At 56.8% G+C, this 23601-nt stretch overlaps 1 protein-coding gene across 1 annotated transcript; it reads left to right on the top strand.

Moving 5' to 3' along the window:
• Positions 1-623: 623 nt before the first annotated feature.
• Positions 624-19309, top strand: GRK3 (G protein-coupled receptor kinase 3). Its single transcript, XM_014075869.2, is given in 22 exon segments — positions 624-1020; positions 3618-3694; positions 7861-7934; positions 8824-8925; positions 9121-9195; positions 9513-9574; positions 10231-10282; positions 10572-10663; positions 11378-11477; positions 11924-12002; positions 12406-12536; positions 12893-12987; positions 13242-13349; positions 13644-13710; positions 14108-14208; positions 14768-14834; positions 15017-15112; positions 15349-15511; positions 15784-15834; positions 15837-15919; positions 16018-16131; positions 16436-19309. Coding segments are annotated over 22 exon segments (2064 nt in total). The 5' UTR covers positions 624-907; the 3' UTR covers positions 16598-19309.
• The last annotated feature ends 4292 nt before the right edge of the window (positions 19310-23601 follow it).

The raw sequence follows: 23601 nt of genomic DNA, 5'->3' as shown, positions 1-23601 counted from the left end.
TCCAGCGCCTGGAAACAGGAGGCAATAATTTCTTCTTCCGCGCAATCAAATGAATGCAATTAGAAAGGCTCCTTGTTTTATTCCATTATTTTCAAATTCACTTCCTTGAAGTGGGGAACGAAGGGAACTCGCCCTTTTCAAATCTGCCTGACTCATCTTCTCGGCACTATTTTATTCCTCCTAAATTGTGGTTTTTCCAGTGCACCAACCACGGGACTTACACAAACCCAATCTACAGGAAAAAGGGTCCCTCGGAGACCCCCGGCGGACGGTTCCCCACCAAGACCCTCCCTCGCCCACTGGGAGAAGCCTCTCTTCAGCCAGCAGCGCGTAACCCTCGCACCTGCCGGCCTCGGCCCACCCCCGGGCGGAGCTGGGCTTCTTAAAGGGCTGGAGGGGGGGGCTCCCGCTTGGGCCAGGCGAGCCGAAGGAGCCGCTCAGCCGGCGCAGCGGGGGAGCCTGGGCAGGGGCTGAAAGGAGCCGCCTGGGACCCTCCGCCGCGACCCTCCCCCAGCGGTCCCCCCCTCCCTCGCGCCGCGCCCGCCTCCCCTGCCCCCCCCGCCCGCCCGCCCGCGCTCCGCCCGCCGCCGAGACGCAGCCCAGCGCCGCAGCTCCAAGGACGCCGCCGCCGCCGCCGCCTCCCTGCCGAGCGCTCGGGAGAGCAGGTCGCGAGCCGGCGGCGTGCAGTCGCGCGAGGAGCCGCCGGGCCGTTGCGCCGAGGTCGATGCCGGGGCGGCGGAGCGCAGCCCCCCGCAGCCCGGCCGCCTGAGCCCCGGGCCGGCCGCGCTCTCCCTGGCGGCGCCCTCCTGATGGGGCGGCCCGGCGCGGGGGCCGGGAGGGGCGCGGGGCGGCGCGGGGGGTAGCCGGGAGGCGCTGGGTGGCCCCTGGGCCCGCGGGGCCCGCCAAGATGGCAGACCTGGAGGCGGTGTTGGCGGACGTCAGCTACCTCATGGCCATGGAGAAGAGCCGCAGCTCCCCCGCCGCCCGCGCCAGCAAGAAGCTCGCCCTGCCGGAGCCCAGGTGAGGCGGCCGGACCCGCGGGGCTGCGGGGAGAGCGGGGGGGGGGGCTTCGGAGACCCCCTCCCCCCAACAGCCTCCGTCTTTGGGGCCAGCAGGAAGGGGGGGTGGAGGCCTGGCAGCCCCTCCCCAAGTCAGAGCATCCTTCCCCCCATCCAGGCACCCTTCATTTCCCCCCCCCCTTTGAGGAGCCAAAAGCCCCCCAGGCTCTGCCAGGCTTGTTCAACTGCAGCCCCCCCCCCCCAAGAACTGCCTCCTTCACCCTGGGAGCGCCTGGTCCTCAAGCGTTGCCCAAAGGGGGCTGGAGTCAAGGGGGCTCCTGTGGGAGGGGATGTGCCAGGTCTCCAGGTGGCCCTGCACCCCCTCCCCAAAATTGTCCTGTGCAGTCCCTGACCAGCTGTTACTTTCAAACTCCCGCTGTCCCCAGATGGCCCCTGCCAAGTGACGGGGGGGGGGGGGAGCCAGCATCTTGCCCCAAGGCTTGTTGGCTGGGTTGATTGTCACACTAAGCCATAATTTATGGCTTCAAACCCAGCCTGTGAAGCTGAAAGCCAACAAGAGGTCCTTGGGCGGCACATGAATGTGACCTTTGGGGCTCTCTTCTGCCACTGCCCCCCCCCCAGTTCTAGAGTTGGGGTTGTCCTCAGGGGAAGGGTCCTGTCTGACCCACCCTGCATTCTTAGCCAGATCCTTGGTGGCTGTTGGCCTGGGCCTGGGGTCCGGCAACCAGGCTCCCAGCCCCAGCTGAGCCTCTTGTCTTTGTTGGCTGCAGTGGATCCGTTTCCTCTCCCAAATGAATCCAAATGGCCGACCGTGGGATGAGCCTTGGAGGCCCCTTCCTCAAGCCAGTCTCTGGGAGGGAAGAGGGCCCTGTGGCCCCCTGAGAATCCCAGCAGAGGCAAAGACGGGGGGATTCTGGGAGTTGAAGTCCGCAGAACTTAAAGCTACAGAGGTTGAGAGACGCAGCTGAAAGTCTCATCAAGAAATGAAAGGAGGAGGGCTTGGGGGGGGGGGTCAAAACTCCACTCGGACAAAACGTCCCATCTGTATTATTTATATTTTCTGCAGCAAGAGTCCTGGGCTGCCTTTTTTTCTTGCCAATCAGCAGAACAGGAGTTCTTCTGGGGCTTTTAAAAATAATGTCCATTAAAGGAGCATAAGGCCGACTAGCTGACATTTGGCCAGCGAGACCAATGGTGGGAGCAGTGGGCATTCCTTGATGGTGGGGGAGGTTCAGCTTGTCCGTGAGGCCACAGTCATGGGGTGCTGGGAAGAAGCCCCCGTCTGCTTAAGAATTGGGGGTCAGGAAGGGTTTGGCTGAAATGTCTGCTCTGAATTTCCTTCTTTACCCTCTCTGAGAGGCAGTGAGGTGGGGGGGGGGGTCTGGATGGCCTGGTGCAGCCCAGGGAAGAGTGGAGTCAGGCGCCCACTTACGGCGGCTCCCCTGGGCACGTCTGGCGGGGGGGGGCACGAGGCACTTCTGCTCGGCTCTTGCAGGCTTAATGAGTGAGGATGCATTAATTGTCTTTGTTTCCTGATGCAAAGTGTTGATGAGGGAAGGCCGAGGGGAAAGCCTTCGTTTAGTGTTGCAAGCTGAGCAGGCGCTGGGCGTTTATCCCTGGTGATGAATGAAAGCAAACCTCCTCCTCTCCGTGCGTAGCTGGCGGTGTTGGTGTTGGAGCAGCCGAGCTCAGCCGGAATCTCATTCAAAGGAGGAAAAGTCTTCTTCCCCTCCTTACAAGGATCCTGGCCAACGTTTGCTCCGCGCACTTTTAGCCGCTGCTCCTCTCCCGCCACTCTGGATGAGGACCGGAGGGCGTGACAGGGCCCTTCCCCGGGGAAAGCCTCTCCGGGGAGCTGGGGCTGGGGTGAGGAAAGGCCCCTCGGCCTCGGGTGTCCTTTGGACTAGCCGAGACGTGGCTCTGCGCCATGGCAGCCTCGGCCCATTGACCCGGCTGAGGTCTGCTTCCTGGAATGCCCCCGGCCGTCGCCGTCTGTCCCGCGGGTGTCTTCGTTGCCCTGGCTGGCACCCATGGCGGCCTGGAGAGAGAAGTGGTGGTTTGGCACTGAAGCACTGCAAACACGAACTGACTCTGCTCTGGAAAAGGCCACCGAAAGGACCACGGCATTGTGTGGTTCATTTGCCTTCAGCCTGGCTAGCGATGGCTTTTAGGGGCCTCTCTTCCCCTAACCCCCAACCCTGCCGGCAGAGACAGGGGCCTCTCTCCTGCCCACACACCTGGCTCCGCTTGCAGGGAGAGGCTGGGGGGGTGTGTGCGCGCGCGCAGGGGAAAGTTGCGGAGGAGCTGCAGGGTGGGCCGGGGTCCCGGAGAGGCTTTGCCCACCCTAAGGGTTTGGACGGTGGTTGCCGTGGTGCTTTGGCTGGGCATCGTTTTCCTCCTGACCGGATCAGGACGGGAGAGGCTCCTCGGCAGACGCTCCTGCAGCCCCACCAAGTGGCTCCCTACAGGTTGACTCCTGAGGGAGGGCTTAATGGGGGGGGGCATGGGGGGTCTTGCAGCCCTGATAGCCTGGCAGTGTCTCCTGAGTCCGCCTTTACTCCTTCCGGGAGCAACGCTTGGCTTCTCTCTGCCTTTCAGCATCCGCAGCGTCATGCAGAAGTATTTGGAGGAGAGGGGAGAGCTGGCCTTTGAAAAGGTCTTCAATCAGAAGATCGGTAAGTCTTGGGGTGAGTCGGGGTCCGGGATCATGCGGGAAGACTCGGGGGAGAAGCCGTGGCTTTGCTGGGATCACCGGGGGGGCAGAGGCAAAGCCGGACCTCCAAGCGTCCCAGAGGAGCGCAGGGGTCTGAGCTGGAGAGGAGGGGGCAGCTGAGCCTTGGCCTTGCTGGGTGGCCCCCTATCCTGCCCGCAACACGCACAGACCCCCTGCAGCTGAGCTGCCCTGCAGGCCTTCCGGCTCAGGCTCTCTGCTCTGTCCAGCTGTGGCGGCCCCCTCGTCAGCCTGCCCAGCGGGATGGCGGTGCCCACAAGGGCAACTCTGCTGTGGAGCCAGAGCTGCCCCTTCGGGATTTTGCTGGCAGCGGCTGGAACTTCCTGGAGGGGCCATCCTGCTGTGGGACCGTGGGCGTCGGTGTTGCAGGGCCTGTGAGGGTGACAGGCAGTGCTTGCTGAAGGGTGGCTTTCTGTGGACGGGGTTTGCCTCCAGCTGCTCCGTCGGTGGAAATCCCGGGAAGGCTTTGCCCTTAGAAGTGTAAACAACGCCAGACAAATGCCGGAGTGTCATGCCGGCAAAGCCAAATCTCTAAGCAGGCTTTGGGGATAATCCAGCCAATTGCTCCAGGCGCTTCTCTGCATTTACTAATCTTCAAAAGGGGAGATTTCCCCCATTTCTCTCCTCTTCCAATACGATGGGATTGGGATGGAAGAGATCCTGGCCTGGCGGTGAGATTGGAGGCTGACGGCAGGAAGGGAAAGGCCAAACCTTTATTAGCGTCTCAGGTGCTCGGACTTGAAAGTGGCCCTGTCACTTTCGTGGTTTTCTGAATGCTCTAAAGATGCTTGTTCCGGCCAGGGGAGTCCCCCACGTGGGAATGATTGAAAAGCTGGCTTGGACTTTAAGAGGCTTATCCAGGTTTTGGGCGATGGAGGAAGACCGACGGTCAGAGGGTGAAAAGTGGCTTAAGTCCCCCCCCCCTCTTTGCACTAAGAGCCCAGGGGTTCCTCAAAGGTTCTTCTGAACACGTGAAACCTGCTAAAAGGAGGTGCTGCTTGCTTGCTTGGCCAGGGAAATCGTCCTTCAGCTTGAAAAGGCTCAAGAAGAAGTTGCTGAACGCATTGTGGTTTTGTTACCTTGTGGGTTGTATTGCGTGGCACCCCTTGTGGGTCCCGCCTAGGCAGTGTGGAAGGCAATGAGGAAGAGGAGGAGGAAGGGAGGCCGGCCACACAATATCCGGATAACAGGGACTCCTCTTATCCCAGGAAGCCTCTCGGCCTCTGGGGGTCTCATGCAGGTAAGGGGGGAGGGGGGAGAACCACCTTTAGGCCTGCAAGATTCTGACGCGGCAACCTTATAAAAATGTAGTATTAGCACAGATGTGATGCTGGTTTCGTAGTCTGGTCTACCTTGAAGGGCTGCTAGGCAGGCGGGGGCCGGTCAGCAACCCCGCTTAGGAGGCTGGGTGTGGCCGTCACAGACCCGTAGCCGACTGGGAGCCTCTGCTGGTTTCATGGTGCCAGGTGTCAAAGGTCGTTCTGTGCCTGCTTGGCTGTTGGGAGAACAAGGCAGAAGACACGGCTTCTTTCTGAAAAGGACAATGGAGAGGAAATCTGGCTGCTAAATGAAGGAAGCAGATGTGGAAACGAAACGTGTGTAAAAATAGTCCTGGCATTTTGGTAAAGGACGGCTCCCTTTGCAGCCCGAGACTCATCTCTTGATTGGTCAGCTCCCCTCCTGACAGTCCACCTGCCCGGTCCCCTTGTTCACAAAGGTTCCACCACAAAACCGCGGAGGACAAAATTGCGCTCGACGAAAGCGCGCATTTGACGTCATCACAGCGCGACGGAAACATCACGCTGTGATCGAAAAATGTAAAAATAAAGCAAAAACCTTACCCTAACCCCCCCAAACCTAACCCTTAACCTAACCCTAAATCTAACCCTAAACCTAACCCTTAACCTAACGCTAAACCTAACGCTAACCCTTAACCTAATGCTAAACGTAACCCTAACGCTCTAAACCTAATCCTAACCCTTAACCTAACCCTAACCCTAAACCTAAACCTAACCCTTACCTTTATGTGAATCGGCTTGGTTTAATTTAATTTTTATTTCAATTTTTAATTTTTTTCGTCGCGCTGTGATGACGTCAAATGCGCGCTTTCGTCGATCGCACTTTTGTGGACCGCGGTTTTGACGGGTCACGCTTCACAAAAAGGAAGGAAAGCCCAGGAAATGCATGAAAAGGACGCAGCCCTTCGCCAGCTGCTGCTTTCCAGATGTGCTGGACTTTGGTTCTGACCAGCCCAAGCCCTTGAGCCTTGTGGGCCACCCCCCACCCCCCCGAAGGCCATAGGTTGCACACCTGCGAAGGCTCACCTGCGTTAGGAAAAAGGTGGCCCATTTGAGATGACTTTTGTTTCCTCGTAATGTTTTGTTTTATTGAATTAGCTTCTTTAATCATTATTTTCATACTTTAGACGGGGGAGGGGGCTGCCCTGTTTTCGCGTGAATTGTTTCATTGATGGATATGCAGTGGGTTCCTTGGGGGAGCAACCCAAAAAGACCCCTTGCAAATTCAGACGGGACGAATAAGCATCCATGCCTGGAGACCAGAAATGCTGAGGATTTGGTTTTTATCCAAAGGGGGGGGGGCGTTTTATTTGCCCCCAGGGCCAAGAAAGTCCTGGAATAACTCCAGGGTGGAGCCCACTCTTAATGGAAGGCAGGAGATTCTGATCACGATATATATATATATATAGAAGCCTGGCCAAGGAAATGCCGTATTTCCCCCACAAATATTTACTTTTCCTCTGCAAATAAAGCTTAGGCTGCCCCTGAATCCATCAGCTGATGTCAGCCGCTGCTTAATGGGAGGCCTGGTCCTGCCCCCCTCAGCCCTCCCCCAAACGGATCTCCTCCCTGTGGCTGTGCGTCTCCGGGGGCTCATCGGCCCTGTGCAACGAAGGGGTTTGTCTGGGTGACTCACCAGGCAAAGTCGCTCCTGCCCGACCGGGTGACTCGACCGCTTTGATGTCGTTACCGTAGTGGTTGACGTGGGGATGGAGCCGCCCTTCGGGGTGGGCTGAGGGCAGCCGGAGGCCGAAGCGCCAGGGAGGCCCCTGCGCTGGCATTGTGGGGAGCCCAGGAGGGATTGCCATAGGAACGGCCTCTCGCCTCTCCGCTTGGGAGATCGGAGGACAAGCCCTGCCGTGTCCTCATCCGGGTCATCTCGGCCACGGCGGCCGGTTTCCAGCCTCGGACGAACTTTGGGGTCACCCTGCCCGAAGGCTTTGAGCCAGGAAGGATCCGTTTCACTTTACCTTCATGAAAATCGGATTCATCTTTGGTCACCCTGGCCTGACTCCCGACAGTGTCCTTCCTAACCGTCGCATGAAGAGGTCGGACTGCGCGTGTCCCCCCCCCCCCCCGGGTGGTCCTTGGGAGCCGCCTGTACCTGGTGGGCCCTTCCGTGCTTCCGTCCGAGGCCTCATGCCGGGAGAGGAAGGCCAGGCTGTGGGGTGGCATCTCTGGGACGGCTGGCATTTCAGATGCCCTCGCTCGCAAGTCTCGGTGAAGGCTTCTCTGCAGTCTCTTTCCATCCGAACGGCAGAGCCTCCGTTTCCCCTCCTCCCATCTCCTCCTCCTCCTGCGGAGAGAAGGGGCTTCTCCTCTTGAATGTTTATTTCATTTGTATGCCGCCCTTTCCCCCCCCCCCCCCCGAAGGGGGACTCAGGGCGGCTCACAACTCAAACCAGGGAAGGGGGATACAGACAAATTAACAACAACACAAAACAATACATAATTTAAAACGCGCAACAGTCATACCATTTGAGATGGGGGCAACGGCTCTTTAGCCCCAGGCCTGTCGGAACAGCCAGGTTTTAAGGGCTTTGCGGAAGGCCTGGAGGGTGGTGAGGGTGCGAATCTCCACGGGGAGTTCGTTCCAGAGGGTGTGGCTGGGTATTTGTGGCCGGGCTGCCCCTCACAAGCTCCCGGCCGTCTGTGCGTCTTTCATGGCTCGGACTCCTCGGGCCTTTTAGTCCTGGAGGGACAGGCGCCGGAGATCACAGCCGGTGCTGGGTTTGGAGGCATATCCTGCCTGGGATCCGGTCTCCTGCATCTCCCCCGATCGCACACAAACCGTGGCTTGTTTGCCTCCTAGGATTCCTGCTGTTCCGAGACTTTTGCCAGAATGACATGGACGAAGGGATTCCTCAGCTGAGGTTTTACGAAGAGGTAAAGGGAGCCTGGGCTGCCTTCCCGAGTCTCCCGGGAAGCTGGAGGGGTTTTCTTTTTAAGTGAAGAAGAGGGTCTTCCTACGTTGGAGGGATTGGTGGAGTAACGGCCCATTTAGGCCCTGAGTAAATCTGATCAGAGGAGCACGGAGCCTCCACACTCACCTGTTGCTCCGTGAGTCACATGGCAACCTGTGTTTTGAGGAGGGATTCACCCCAGCTGTCAGGTAACCCGGGGGTGGGGGGGATTTCTCGGGATGGCTTTCAAGATGTTGGGTAGCCTGGTCTTGTGGATGGCAGCCCCTCCTCCTCCCCCCAAGCCCCTCCTCCCGCTCTCTGCGTGGCTGCAGACCTGATGCAAACCCAACCGGACTTTTCCATGGAAACTGATCAGAGGAATAAGCAGATGGAGCCGAGTCCGTTTTAGGCTAAGAGGCTTGATGGCCACTCGGGAGCCTCCGGCCTGCCCTCCAGAACAAGGGGGGCTTCTAGGGTGTTCCCCAAATAGTCCAGGGTGGGTCAGAAAGGGCAGCATCGTTTGGAGGGACAGACTAGCGGATCTCTGGCTCCCTGGAAGCTGATGGTGGCTCCAGAGGGACCAGACCGGTCTTGGAGAAGGAGGCCCTTTTAGGCTTCCGGTCGGCCCTGCAAAGCGGCTCACCAGCCCGGGGTCTAAGCGCAGGGGAGGGCAGATCTGGGGTCTGCTGGCTTAACGCCCCTCCCCTCCCTTCATGGGGCTTTCATTGAGTCTTGAAACTCATTTCCCAAATGCGCCTGCCCACCCCCCAGCTTTCCCCAGTGGGACCCAGAGGTGCTGCCCCCCCCCCGTGGTCAAGAAGGGCCTTGGGCAGCGCCTGGCCTCGACCCCTTAGCCCTGTTGGGTCTTGCAGATCAAAGAGTACGAGAAACTGGACTGCGAGGAGGACCGTCTCACCAGGAGCCGCCAAATCTACGACACCTTCATTATGAAGGAGCTGCTGTCCTGCTCCCACGTGCGTATGGGCAGCCGGGCCCCGGGGGGGCCTGCCCCTTCCGCCCACTCAAGGAAGGTCCCCGTGGGGCTCGGCTTGGGGCGGTTGGGACTGAAAGGGTGCAGAGGGGCCCCCGGCCCTGCTGCTGCGAACGTTCCCAGGGGGTCTCTGTCCCCAGAATAGCTGAAGGAATAAGTCGGAGCCTTTTCCCTCCAGCCCTTTTCAAAACAAGCTGTCAGTCACGTGCAGACCCGCCTGGCCAAGAAGCAGGTCCCCATAACCCTCTTCCAGGTGAGTGTGGGGGGGGGGTTGTTCCTGTCCTTGCGGAGTGACAAGTTGAATAAATCCAAAGTGGGCAGAAATCAAGGCGTGGTTAAGGTTTTGTTCCAGGAGAGAGACGGCCTTGAAGGTTTAGATCAGGGTTTCCCAATTTGATTGTCTTAAAACGTGTTGAATTCTGAAGCCCATCATCCTCAGCCAGTGCAGGCAGAGCCCCAAGTGATTCCCCAGATTGGGGAAAGTTGATTTTAATCTTGGGTTTGTGGTATGGAAGCCAGTGTGGTTTGGATAATTGCATTTTTCTTGGCTTCCCCCCCTCCCCCCCATAGCCCTACTTAGAAGAAATCTGTGAGAGCTTGCGAGGAAACATCTTCCAGCTGTTTCTGGAAAGGTAGGGCTTCCTTCTCTGCAAGCCCCATGCCCCCCCCCATGGCCCCCCAGGGGTCTCTGCAGGATCAGCTCCTGCAGAAGGAGGGAGGAAAGGACCGCTGGGGGCGAGATGCTTGTTCTGGGAGGGTGTAAGATGTAGCTCAGCTGGGGGAATCTCAGTGGGCCTTCTCCAACATGGGGCCCTTCCGGAAAAGTTGGGGCTACTTGCACACCCCAGATTGTTTTGTGCAAAATGAACAGCTGTAACCGTTGCGTTGTATCGGGGAGATTCGACAAAGAGACTCTTCAGAAATGAGCATTCTCTTATTTTTAAATTAAAAACAACACTGTTGAGTTCTCTGAATTACAGTGTTCATTTCCCCCCCCCCCAGGAGTTGTTTCAGCACTTTTAAAAATGCATTTCAAATAGAATCTTAGGGGATTAGGAAATAACAGAAGCTTGGTCTTATTCTGACAGCGATTTGTGCTGGAATCTCTCCTGCCTTTTAGAAGAAGCATCATAAGCAAGTCTCCTTTCAGGGCAGCCGATTAGGAAGAAACGGCTGATCAAGAGACATTTATAAACTCAGAAACTTGGTTTTGTTTTTCCAATTCATCTTAGTTTTGTTTTTATTGTGGTGGTGGACTATAACTTCTCCCCCTCTTTCTTATTTCCAGTGATAAGTTCACCCGATATTGCCAGTGGAAAAATGTCGAGCTGAACATTCATGTAAGTATTTTCTGACCTTGGAGGTGTTTTCCTGGCGTTTTGCTGGGTGTTGTGTGAAGGGCATCGCTGAGGGTTATGCAAACAACAAACTCTTATCTTGGAGGGCCTGAATGTGATCCAGAAACACTCTTTGGCCAATAGTCTTTAGTTTTGGGTGGCCCCACAGAGTTCAATCTGCTTTAAGTGTTCGGCATGTCATGATGCTTTGCAAAGTTTTAGTGCGCTTGTGAAGTTGAGCAGCTTGGGGGGGTTGAGTGGTTCTAGGTTGTCCCCTCTCTTCTCTCCACAGCTGACCATGAATGACTTCAGTGTCCATCGGATTATCGGCAGAGGCGGCTTTGGAGAAGTTTACGGCTGCCGTAAAGCCGACACGGGGAAAATGTCAGTTGTGTTGCCTGCGTGTAGGATGAGAGAAACGTGTATTTTCCCAGATCAAACCATTAGAAATCAGAGCGGTTGGGGGGGTTACTGACTGATGCATTTACCGCCCCCCCCCCTCCCCAGTGCTCCAGACGTTGGAGGAAGGTTTTCTCTTTGAAAGGAGATCTTCCCCTCCTTGTGTGACTTGGGCTTCAACTGTGCCCCATATGCATGAAAGGGCAACCAGTTGCTTCACTGGGGGAAGGCTGGCTGTACTGGGGCTGCTCGCATGGACTCCCTCCGTGCAGTCAGCAGCATGGGAGCCAGACCCCTGGGAGGGGCAAGGGGGTTGTGGGCACCTTCTGAGGGGCTCCCAGTCAGGGCAAGTCGGCCTGAGCTTTGAACGGAGAGCGCGGTGGCTGTGCCGGAAATCCCCGGCTTTAATCCTTTTAATTCATAAACCAGCAAATTGCTGAGCGAGTCCTGGGAAGCCCCTGGGAGCAAACGAGGACGCAGCGCTGGCCTTTTGGTTAGAACAGTGTTTCTCAACCTTGGCGACTTGAAGATGCCCGGACTTCAACTCCCAGAATTCCCCAGCCAGCATTCGCTGGCTGGGGAATTCTGGGAGTTGAAGTCCGGGCATCTTCAAGTGGCCAAGGTTGAGAAACACTGGGTTAGAAGAAGGGAGGACTTCATGGCCTGGGGCGGCCTCAGCCTCTTTGTGCCACTTTTCAGGTACGCCATGAAGTGTTTGGATAAGAAGCGCATCAAGATGAAGCAGGGGGAGACCTTGGCCTTGAATGAACGCATCATGCTCTCTCTCGTCAGCACCGGGGTGAGTGCCTTGTCCTGGGCTCTGGTTGCTGCGCAGGGGGAAATGGGGGGGGCAGGGAGGGTCTCACAGTGGACCTGTGTGGACGTACCGAGGGCTCTTGCGGAAAAGCTGGAGCGCCTCTGCAGCGCTTGGCAGGGGAACGCCTGGAGATCATCTGCAGGGATCCTGGGGGGTCGTGGAGCTAGAACGCCGTCGTTGCCCCCCAGTTTGGCCAGTCCATCTGGGTCTGGGCAGGCATGTTGAGAGGCAGGGAGAGAAAATGGCAGGGGTCTCCCTCTCTCTCAAGGCTGCCTGGCCAGTCTGTCTCCTTCCATGCCCGGCTCAGGGCCTCTATCCCGGTGGGTGGGTGGGTGGGTGCTGGCTCCCCTGCCTCTCTCAGGCCAGCCGTTCTCCCTGAGGTGGGAGGGGCTCTTTGCATCGTGCCAATCTCTGTCTCCCCCTCCAAGCACTGTCCTTTCATCGTGTGCATGACGTATGCCTTCCACACGCCCGACAAGCTGTGCTTCATTCTGGACTTGATGAATGGTAAATGAGCGGGGGGTGGGGGAGTGTTTCTGCCTTGGTCTGCTGCAGGGCAGCAAAGGGGGTGGGCTGTCTCAGAAAGATGCCACCGCAGGGCCTCTCCGTGGGGGTCCCTGAAGGCCGCCCCAGGGACTCCAGCAGGGCAGGGGCACAGGAGGGCTTGAACCCTTCCTGCCCAGAGAGCAGCTGCCGAGGGTGGACCTTGGAATTGGAATTGGAATTTATTGCATTTATATGCCGCCCTTTTCCCCGAAGGGGACTCAGGGCGGCTCACAATCCAAGTCAGGGAAGGGGGTACACACAAGGGATAAAAAAGACGAACATAACAATACACAATTTAAAAGCACATGACAACCATACCATTCGAGGGGGGGGGGGCAAAAGCTCTTTACCTTCTTGGCCTTAGGGGGGGACCTGCACTACCACCTCTCCCAGCACGGGGTCTTCTCAGAGAAGGAGATGCGCTTCTATGCCGCCGAGATCATCCTTGGGCTGGAGCACATGCACAGCCGCTCCGTGGTCTACCGGGACCTGAAGGTAACTCCTGCCGGGAGGGGCCGGGGGTGGGGGGCGAGGCAGGGCACCGGGGGTCAGCATCGTGTCCCCAAAGAGGGCTTCTCCCGGGCACCCCTCCTTACGGCCCAAAACGGAAGTGGGAAGGAAGTGGGCAGATTGGGCTGGAAGCGGCAGCTGGGACGGTGTCTTCACAGGCCCCCTTTGCCCAGGAGCTCCGGTGGGCAGCAAAGGCTCCGGGGCCTGAGAGACCCTCTCCTCAACCGGAGCTTCCTCCCTCTCCCCTCGGGACGTCCCCGCCTCTGCCCTTGTCCTTGTGCGGCCGCTGCAGCTGGCTGCTCGCCTGACAGAGTCACAGGGGCCGCCTGGTTTCTCTCCAGCCAGCAAACATCCTTCTGGATGAACATGGCCACGTGCGGATCTCCGACCTGGGCCTGGCGTGCGATTTCTCCAAGAAGAAGCCCCATGCCAGCGTGTGAGTGGAGGAGGGGCGCAGCCGTGCAGGGGCAGCCCAACAACGCTTACCCTGGGATTGGGCCCAGCCCTGAGTTCAGCTGCCCCCCCCCCCCCCCGGGACCCTTTCTGTGGGCGATGCCAGAGTTGGAGGCTGGGGCCCTTTGGTCCCCCTGCTCTGCTCCGAGGGGTCGGCCCGAGCCTTGGCCAGCCCCCCTCTGTAGTGGCCTTGGCCTCCTCCGCAGACCCCCTCCCATGTCTGCATCCCTTTCCCAGTGGGACTCACGGCTACATGGCTCCGGAGGTGCTGCAGAAGGGGACGGCCTACGACAGCACAGCCGACTGGTTCTCCCTGGCCTGCATGCTCTTCAAGCTTCTCAGAGGGTGAGTCGGGCCCCTTCGGACCGGCTGAGCCCCCTCTGTGGGCTGCTGCTCTCGGGGGGGACGACGTTGTGGTGAGGGAGGAGAGGACGAAACCTGGGCTTAAGACTGGCTGAAGATACGTTTCTTGGAAGTGGGGAAAGTTACCAATGGGTCCTCCAGGAGGTGAGTAGCTCCGTGTTGATGTATAAGGCTCCCCATTTCCCCTCTCTGCCCTGCTGAATCCCTGTGTGCTCTTCCTCCTCCTCCTCCTCCTCCTCCTCCTCCTCCTCCTCCTCCTCCTCCTCCTCCCTGCAGGCACAGCCCATTCAGACAACACAAAACCAAAGACAAGCACGAGATCGACCGCATGACGCTCACCGCGGTAAGTGGGCTCGGCCCCCTTTCCTGGCAGGGGACTCTCCTCGTACGTCCCCTGTGCAGCCTCCTCCGCGGCTTCACCCGGCAGTTCTAGAGACGGGGAGAAAACCGCGACGGCCAGCCTCAAGAGAATTCCATGCCTTTGTATTCTGGAAAGCTCCGAAGCGTTTCCTCCAAAGAAATCCGCTGTGCCGTTAAAGCCACGGGCTCCTGCCTGGATGTGCTGTGTCTTCAGTTCTCCCACCTTGGGGAAGGGGCTTCGGAGGGGGGGGGGCTCGACCCTGGAAGCCTCGCAGTGCACTCCGGGCTCCCGTTCCGGCAGAGGGGATCCCCTGCTGGGCTTGGAAGATCCGCGTCGCAGGGCAGGTTCGGCTCCCGGAGGGTCTCTGCTTTCTCCCCAGAACGTGGAGCTCCCGGATTCCTTTTCTCCCGAACTCAAGTCTCTCCTGGAGGGGCTTCTCCAGCGGGACATCACGAAGCGCCTGGGCTGCCAAAGTGGCGGGTGAGCCCCCTACTGGGAAAGGGGAGGAAGGAGGGCTGTGGGAGTCCAGTTGTTTACACAGTCTAATTGAAGAGCCCCGGTTTCACTTTTCAAAACTCCGGCTGCTCTCCCAGGCGAGGAATTCAAATCATTGCAGAGAGGGAAGGGCTCCGCTCCTCACCTGCACCCGGAGCCCCCTTCTCCCTGCAGCGTGGGGGGGGGGAGCCCAGAAAACCAAGGGGCCCCTGGGTTGGGCCTGTGAGCCTCTCCTGCTTCAGAAACTCCTCTGGCCCGGCTGAGGCCCCTTTATGGGGTGATCAAAGCTGCTGATGCCAAGGGAGACTCCGGGTTTCTCCAGCCGGCAGCTGCCCGCCCTGCCTGCCTGTCCTGTTAGGTGGATCCTGGCACGGTGGGCCCCCGTGCTGCGGTTGGGCAGTGGCCGAGCTCCTGTCCCGGCCACTGGTCCTTGGAGAGACCCATTTTTCCCACTGCCGGGCTGAATGCGGCCACTCGGGGGAGGAGACGGGGCAGGTGTGCAGCTTTGGGGCCGTGGAGCTCACGTTGTGTCTGTGTCCCGCAGTGCCCAGGAGGTCAAGAGTCACCCTTTCTTTCAAGGAATTGACTGGCAGCACGTTTACCTGCAAAAGGTGAGCCCAGGGGGGCCCTTCAGCGTCAGGGACCCCGTTACCTGAGATTCTGAGTGACACTTTGCTGGTCCCTGATTGCCGAATCCGAAGCCGATTGCGGTTTCTGTTGGAGCCCCTGAGGCCCCATAGAGAGACGAAGGCCCAGACGTTCCCTTGTAACGCTGCCCTCCTTGCGTTGCCAGTGCTCCCCGCCCCTCATCCCCCCCAGGGGAGAAGTCAACGCGGCAGATGCCTTCGACATCGGCTCCTTCGACGAAGAGGACACGAAGGGAATCAAGGTGGGCAGGTCAGCCCGCCTGAGGGCGTCTCCTACAGCACAGGGCCGGGAGAGGCATTGGGCGTCTGCTACCACCTCAGCCTCATGGGGTGGCAGGAGGGCCGTTGAAGGCCAGGGGGCCTCTTGAGGACTAGCAAGGCGGTTGACCACTGGCTGTGCTGCGGACGAGCTGCGTGTCGCTTGCAAACCAGGGGATTGTTCTGGAAGCGAATCCTCTCCTCTCCCCCTTCCTGCCAGCTGCTGGATTGCGACCAAGAGCTCTACAAGAACTTTCCCCTGGTGATTTCCGAGCGTTGGCAGCAGGAAGTGGCCGAGACGGTGTTTGAGACGGTGAACACCGACACAGACAAGGTGGAGCTGCGGAAGCGAGCGAAGAACAAGCAGCTGGGCCATGAGGAAGGTACCCCTCGGCTCGGCTGCCCCAGGGACCCGGCTGCAGAGACTCTCCGTGGGCAGGGTGGGCCGCTGAGCTGCCTCCTGCCCAGGAATGGTCCACGGAAGGGCAGGACTGCAGCTGTTGGCATTCTATTAGAAGTGTATGCCCAGCCTTGGCAGTGGCTCTGGCAGCCTTCAACTCTGGGACAGCCCATCCCGGCCATGCCAGCTGTGTGTGTGTGGGGGGTGCCCCTTCCGTCTTCCCCACTCATGGCGTCTCCCCCCCCCCCCCGACAGATTACGCTCTGGGGAAGGACTGCATCATGCACGGCTACATGCTGAAGCTGGGGAACCCTTCCTGACGCAGTGGCAGCGTCGCTACTTCTACCTCTTCCCCAACCGGCTGGAGTGGCGAGGGGAAGGGGAGTCCCGGGTGAGTGGCCCCCTCCCCTCCCCCCCCCGGCTACCCCACCTGCCCTGCCCTGCCTGCCCCCAGGCTGGGCAACCTCTGGGTTCCTTTCGCCCCCTCAGCAAAACCTGCTGCCGATGGAACAGATCCTGCTGGTGGAGGAGACGCAGGTCAAGGACAAGAGGTGCATCCTTCTCCGGATTAAAGGAGGGAAGCAGTTCGTCCTGCAGTGCGAGGTAAGCAGGGTGGGGAGGGAGGGGGGTTTATTCCTTTGGGGGGGGGCTTTGGGGCTCTTATGCCAATAAGGAGGTTGGGCTACGGAGAGAGAGGGATGCCGTTCCCCTCCCCCGCCCGACCTCTCGGCCTTCTGAGCCCAAGTGCAGCCGGGGCTGTTGGGGAAGAGCCACACTTTGGGCGTCCGATGGTTTGCGTGGCAGAGACGTTGGCTCCGCTCTGTCCTGGGGGAGGCAGCCCTCCCGGGGGCTGAGCGTGGGGGGGGGCCTCTCTGGTGGGGCTGAAGCCTCCTCTGCTCCCCCCTAGAGCGACCCCGAGTTCGTGCAGTGGAAGAAGGAGCTGACGGAGGCCTTCATGGAGGCCCAGAAGCTGCTGCGAAGGGCCCCCAAGTTCCTGAACAAGTCCCGTTCTGCCGGGGTGGAGCTCACCAAGCCCCCCCTCAGCCACAGGAACAGCAACGGCCTGTAGCGGCTGGTGGGGAGGAGGCCGGCCGGTGAGCTTTGCTGCCCCAGAGCCGAGTCCTGCCAAGGGCAGCGGTCGGGCAGGGAGAAGCACAAGGGAAGACGCCTGCTAGGCGACGTGGCCTGAGGGAGAGGCTGCTGCCCGCCCTGGAGGAGCCCGGCCGCACAGCCCTGGCATGGGGGGTGGCTCCCGCCCGGTTTGCATTTCGGCCTGGGCCGGGGATGGTGCTCTGGACCTTTGGGGCACAGCGGTGCTTCCCTGGCTGCGTCCACCCGGCCGAAGAGACCTCTGGCCCTCCCGGGGGCCCTTCACACACGCCGACCAACTGAACTCGACAAGTTTTGTGTGGCTTCCAGTTTTGTGCTGCTTCTTTTCGGCAAAAGTGACTCTGGACTCTCGCTCCGTCTCCCTCACCAACTGCCCTGCCTGTCCTGCCAGCGTCCGCCGTGGGCTCTGCTCCTCTGAGCTCGGCCTGCCCTGGTGCAAGTAGAAGCGGAAGCTGGGGAGATTCGGGGGTTGTGTTGCCCTTGTGTGTGTCTGCCTGCCTGCCTGTCTTCCTCTCCTCACACCAGGGTTGCCCGGAAGAGCCGCAGGATGAAAGCTCCCGTGGCTTTCCTGACGGCGGCTCTTTTAAAAACCACTTTAGTAGATGTGGAGCATGCGAACGCTGGAATTCGCCTGCAGGCAGCTAGGCAGCCCCCAGGCTCTCCTCCCCCAGGCGCCTCCGTCCCCTCGCAGTTCGGACCCTGTTAAGGCAGGGGCTCAGAGCAACTTGCCTTGGCAGCCTGTGGGGTCTGCGAAGCTGGAGCCCAGGGACCCTTCCTCCCCTTGGGAAGACAAACCTGGACCCTCCCCATCCGTCAGCAGGGGGCCATTGGTGGCTGCTCGCTCGGAAATGTGGCTCTTGTTTGGTGGCAGTTTCGGTGGTCTGAAAGTTTAAGAAAAGTTGTTCTTGGAAGGGCTCCCCAGAGAGAGACACCCCCCCCACTCTAGAACCGCCACATGGTTTGAGGGTGAATTGGCTGGTGTGATGGCACCATGCCAGCTCTCGCCCTCTGCCCCTCCTCTTTTGCTTGGGTTTAGTGGAAGGTGGGAGTCCTGACTCCCTCTTTATACCAGCTGGGATTGGAAAGGGCTTTCCAGGGGCTTCCTTAGGAGGCCTGAGCTGCAACACCCCCAAGTGCATGCCTGCGTCCGCTGGCCCTGCTGAGTAAGAGAGCCACCCGCCTCCCCGGCTCTCCTGTGTCCTGGAGGGGCTGCAAAGGACCTGGAGGGGGGATGATGAAGCAGGGGGCAGAGAGAAGCCAACCCTTCTTTTGCCTCTGGGCGTCGCTTCAGGCACCGGGAAGGGCTGGAGAGCCGGGCTGTGTGTAAACAGCTGAAGGCTCTGGGTGAATTTGTGTTTTTAAACAAAACTGAAATTGCAGAGTTTGTTTAAGAACAGGAGGGCCGCTCTGGGGCCATCAGTGCCCTGTCAGTCCGGCTGGCCAGGAGCTTGGCCGGTTGGGTTGGCAGGTTGGCAGCCTGGCCCAAACCAGGCAGGGTCTCCCTTCCCCTCCCGGCTCAGCTTCAGTGAGAATCCCCTCCCTCCATTTCTCCGGCCAGAGAGAATCTGTCAGGTGGTGCAAAAACTCCCCTTCCTTTCATAGCTTTTAAATAACAGTCAGGGGCCTAACAGAGGAATACTTGGAAAATTATTATAATAATAATACAAATTGTTATGAATTTACTAATGCTAATGAGTGAAGAGAGCATTTCCTTGGGGCGTTTGATTGGTGGACGATGGGAAATAAGTCCTGAAAACGAAGGTCCGCAAAGCCCTCTCTAAAATTTCCTTCCCCTGGGAATTCCCGCCACCTTCTCTTCTCCGCCGGTCGTAAGTTGCAGCTCCTTTGTGTCCCGGGCAGAGCGGAACCAGCACGTTGAGGGACTTCCTGCAGAAGCAGCCCTCGAGGGAGGATCTGGCCGTGGTGGCAATTGCACCGATGCAGAGAAGCTTCAGGGCTCCAGGAACAAGCGCATCCTCCGTGCAGCATCTCTTGAGGGCAAATTGCAAGTTACAGTTTTTTCCCCCTTCGGCAACGCACCGCTATAATAGAGATCTGTTTTAGAGCACCTTCACCACCTTGAATTATGACGTACGCATCCTCTTTTTCAACTGTGCTGTAGAGGGAGAAGAACTTCTAGTTAAAAACCGATAAAAATTGTTGGGATAATATACATTTTTGGAGATCTTAAGATTACATTGCTTACTTTCAGTATTACACAAAAGGGGAGAAATATATCTAAAAACACTGAAAAATGTACGCGTGTCCAAAAGATCATAGAAAGTTTTTTGTGCCTGCTGTTATATTCCATGATGTAAATAATATGTGGTTTAGCACTACTGAATATTAGAGCATCTAATACTTTGTTATTTTTTTAAAGCGTTAAACTAATAATCAAAGTTTTATTTTGGTACAGAAGTATTTTAAAAAATCCAAGAATTATGTTTTAACTAAGAGGCATTTTTATGTTAATTTATTTTTAAGTCTGGACACCTTGGTTTACTTAATTCCCTGTACAATTTTTTCTTTATCTTCTGTACGTTATTTAAACAGTAAGGATCCTTTTCCAGTTGGGTTCAATAACTTTTTATTACAGTTTTCATAAACTTGCTGTTCAAGCTGGATTTCCTTTGTCCAACCATTCCCAATAAAAGAAGTTCAGAGGAAAAAAGATTGATCTCTGTCTCTCGTTTTCCCCTCTTCCGGCTTCGGGTCCCTTGGGGGTGATCTCTCTGGCCTTCTCCCAAGTGTGGCCGTGTCCCGGATTTGGGTGTTGGTGTTTAGCCCACAGATCTGCCAGGCTGGGCAGGTTGGTTTTTGAACGCCAGTCTGCAGCACGGAGCCTTGGCAGGGGCAGACCTGGCTTTCAGGAAGGCGTGAGAGGCCACTGCCTTCCAAGAAGACCCGGCGGAGACCTCAGGAGGGCAGCTCAGCTGCTGCAGGGAGAAATTCCGCTTCTGCAATTCTTCTCAAAGCAAAACTGCCAGAGGACAAAAGATAAAGGACTTTGCAACTCCAGCCCGGTGGATTGGGTAGTAATTCCCAGCCTGCCTTTGGAGATCTCTGCCCGTCTTGAACCAGCGAAAGATGATCCGGCTTCTTTGCTTGTTTTTCAACAATTCTGCCGTGTGTGTTTAGGCAGGATGGATGGATGGATGGAGCGGTGGCGTTTGGGGCTGCGTCCCTTTCCTCGGCCAGGTGAGGAGAAGAGTCCCATCTTGAGGTGAAGAGGATCAGGAGGTCTTCTCTGCAGGTTCCTGGCTTCAGGTAGAAAGCAGCCCTGGAGAGGTTGTTTTTTAATATATATTTTTATTCTTTTTCTTAAAAAACAAAACAACACATACAAAACAAGAGCAAGAAAAAAAAACCAACTTTCCTCCATTTCATCAAGCATGTCGTTTGGTTACAAGTTTTGGTGCATCAATTCTTGAGATTAAGAATAACATCACTGGTTTTGCATTAAACATAACTAAATATTTCACTCTCATTGAGCTTTGTGTGTTCAAATTACCATTAATATTCTTTCATTTGTAACAGTCCTTGTTTCCTTAAATTCATAATTATCTATCAAATAACAATAAGTCTTTAAAGTATTATAATATCACCTATCTCCAAGGAGAAAAAGCGAAGATTAGAACAAAGAATTCCCATTGGTTTATAATATACATTCATATTTTCAATTGACCATAATGTCACCAATCATCCAGAATTCCAAGAATAGATTCCCATTATTAATTATTAATCCATATAGTGGTTTAAGTATTTCAATTCATGTATATATCAATTATTCCTTACATCATCATTGATCCGCTTAATATACAAAGATCTTTCTAATATAAAATGGTCACTACATACAATTATACCAAAGTGTTCAAATCATCCCACTCTTATACATGAAGATCATTATTGTCCTTTATATATCATGTGAATAGTGCTCTGTATTGTAACAAGGAAAAAAACTTTCATAACAATAACTATAACTTTCTATTACTGCATAAGTAAACAGTTTCATTCCCAGGTTTTTTTATCTAACCGTTGGTAAAACAAGTCCCATACTTTATAAAATTGCTCGTCCTCTCGTTCTCTAATTTCAAATGTAAGCTTACTCATTCCGGCACATTCCATTATTTTCCGAATAGTTTCCTCCTGGGATGATGGCACTTTCTCATTTTTTCCAGTTTTTGGCAAACACAATTCTAGCCGCCCTGCTGAGTTTTACGTAAGTTTCTCTTCAGCCAAAAGTTCATCTCTGCTGCCATCTAGTGGATAATGTTTTCCTAAGAAATCAGATTTCCCCATGAAAACAGGAGAGGATGGAAACTTGAGAGGGCTGAGAGCACAATGGCCACCTGCAAAGTCCCCTTATGGCATTTGTTTGCAGATGTCCTTGAAGAGCCACGGTGGCCTAGTGGTTGGAGTGCAGCCCTGCAGGCGACTTCTGCTGACAGCCGGCTGAGGGCAATTTGCCAGTTCAAATGTCGCCAGGCTCAAGACTGACTCAGCCTTCCGAGGTGGGTCAAGTGAGGACCCAGATTGTTGGGGTTTGCAAGAGGCTGACCCTGTTCACCGCTTAGAGAGGGCTGTAAGGCACTATAAAGCGGTATATAAGTGCTATTGCTATGAGGAAGGCTCCTCCCCCAGGGTCTTCTCTGGGCCTATTGACGTTTTCCCCGTAAGATTAGGAGACGGTTGCCAGTTTCCGTCACTGCCCTCCGTTGGGCCCTGTTCCTTCCGTGCGATTCATCCCATGGGGACACCTAGCTGGCCGTTCTGGAGCTCTGGAGAGGAGACCAGGAGGCCTTTGGCCTGACCCACCAGGGCTGCTCTTCTTCCCACCAGAGATTCAGCCCGTTTGCTGGTCTTCTTCAGGGGCCAAGGAGTCCCAGGAGCTTTGCCCCTTCTGAACCACCTCCTGAGGTTGAGCAATGTCCCGATTGTCAGCTGAGGCCTTTAATGGAGGGGCGGCAGCTGGCAGCCAGTTGTGCTGTGGGATCAGCTCCCCCCCAGATCCTTCAGACATTCCTCCCCAAAAGCAAGCGAGGGCTCACTTTTTCCGGGCATCCGGTGTCCACAGATGTTACCTGAAACGTCGTCCCGCAGAGCTCCTTGGAGCTTAAAGAGGAGAGGAAACATTTGTGTCAATGGGAAGACTAGAAGAGGGAGCTTCCAGAACCTTCAGCCCATCGTTCTTTCCTTCTGAAGGGGAAGTTGAGCCTTTTCAAGACTGCATTCATACATCCTTGCGGTGCATCATACGTGCTGGCATTTCTGGCACCGGAGGTGGGTGGCTTTTGTACCCCTGATGGGGCTGTTTCTAAGCCGGCTCATTGGTTTACCCTGGAGGAAGATCCGGAGGTGTGAGTGGCCGTGGGGGGCCTGGTGGAAGAGCTGACGCCGGAGGGACGGCAGACGCGGCACAAAGGCTCCCCGGAAGCCTTGCACCAGCATCCTGATCGTCCATGCAAGTCACCCTTCTTTCTAGGATTGTTTAGAGCCGAGGTGGCGCAGTGGTTAAATGCAGCACTGCAGGCTACTGCTAGATCAGCAGGTCAGCGGTTCAAATCTCACCGGCTCAAGGTTGACTCAGCCTTCCATCCTTCCGAGGTGGGTAAAATGAGGACCCGGATTGTTGTTGGGGGCGATATATGCTGGCTCTGTAAACCGCTTAGAGAGGGCTGAAAGGCCTATGAAGCGGTATATAAGTCTGACTGCTATTGCTATTTTTAATAGCAGTGACGGCCATCGTCCTGAGGCTCATCGGGAGGATGATAGACGGGGAGCTGTGTTACAGGAAAAACGGTTGTGACGCACGGAGGTGGTGATGATGCCTGTCAGCAGATCCTTCGCTTGGCAGAGCCACCCAGCCCCTCTGGCCCAGCAGAAGTGGGCAAGGCCATATTCCTTACTCCCGTAAGTGGGCAGGGCTGCTCAGGGTCAGGGTCTCCCTTGGGAAAGCAAGCAGTGGGGGCATCCACTGGGCTCTCCTCTTCCGGCCTTTCGCAAAGCGATTAAGACCCGGCTGTTCCAGCAGGCCTGGGGCTGTTGATTTATCCAGCCCCACTCTAATTCTATATGAATGTTGCGTAATTTTAATCTCTGTTCTTTTTAATTTTCATATGTCTCCCCTCCCTGTTTTTATCTGTAAGCCGCCCTGAGTCTCTCGAGAGTGGGCGGCATACAAATTCTAATAAATCGAAATCTACTGGCCAAAGATGGGGAGGGGGCGCTTGGAAAAGGGCCCAGGGATCTTCTTGGCCACTAACCAAGACTTCTGGGCAGTCGATGGGTCTGGAACAGCCCTTGGCCAAAATGGAAGGTCCCCTCAGAGCTCTTGGTGAAAGTAAACTACTTCTTGGGCGTGAGATACGGAAGTTGCGGTTGTGGTGGGTGATACTATTGGACTTCGTGGATTGTGGTTAATTGTGAGCCTTGAAGGGCTGGCTGGGGAAGAGCCCCTCTCAGCCTGGGGGGGGGAGAATTCAGAGTCCAAAGCCACCTCTGAGCTCCTGTTCTCCTGGGTGGGGGCAGGCCCTACGTGCAGGTGCTGAAACCCCAGAGTGCCCCCAAGGGAGAGGGCACCAGGCCTCCCTTCCCTGTCCAGCTGGTTGGCAGGGGGCCTCGGTCTCAGGCAGGCAGGCAGGCAGCCTGACACCCGGGAGTATTTTTAGCCATGACATGTCCTCCTGCTCAGCTGCTGGCTCTCATCTGGGGTGGGGGGAAGGGGAGGGGTCCTCTTAGCCACTTCTCCCCTCCTCCTCCTCCTCCTCCTGCTTTTTCCTGCCTGGTGGAAACCTGTAGCTGCTGCTGGGCCCGGGTCCTTTGTGTAGGAAGCCCCTCGCCTGTGGTCAGCCAGGTGGCTGATAGAGAAGGTAGGTGACCTCTGTGGCTGCATTGGGGGGGGGACTGGGGAGAAGGCCTGGGGGGCCCCTGCCTTGGCCTCCCAAATGCCGGCCCGAGGGTCAG

Source organism: Thamnophis sirtalis, unplaced genomic scaffold (genome assembly GCF_051295495.1).
Source record: "Thamnophis sirtalis isolate CommonGarterSnake01/CBP01778 unplaced genomic scaffold, rThaSir2_p1.2 scaffold_2, whole genome shotgun sequence".
In the NCBI taxonomy this organism is placed as follows: Eukaryota; Metazoa; Chordata; class Lepidosauria; order Squamata; family Natricidae; genus Thamnophis; species Thamnophis sirtalis.
Note: the sequence above shows the minus strand (reverse complement) of the source record. Positions and strands in the feature narration are given on the sequence as shown.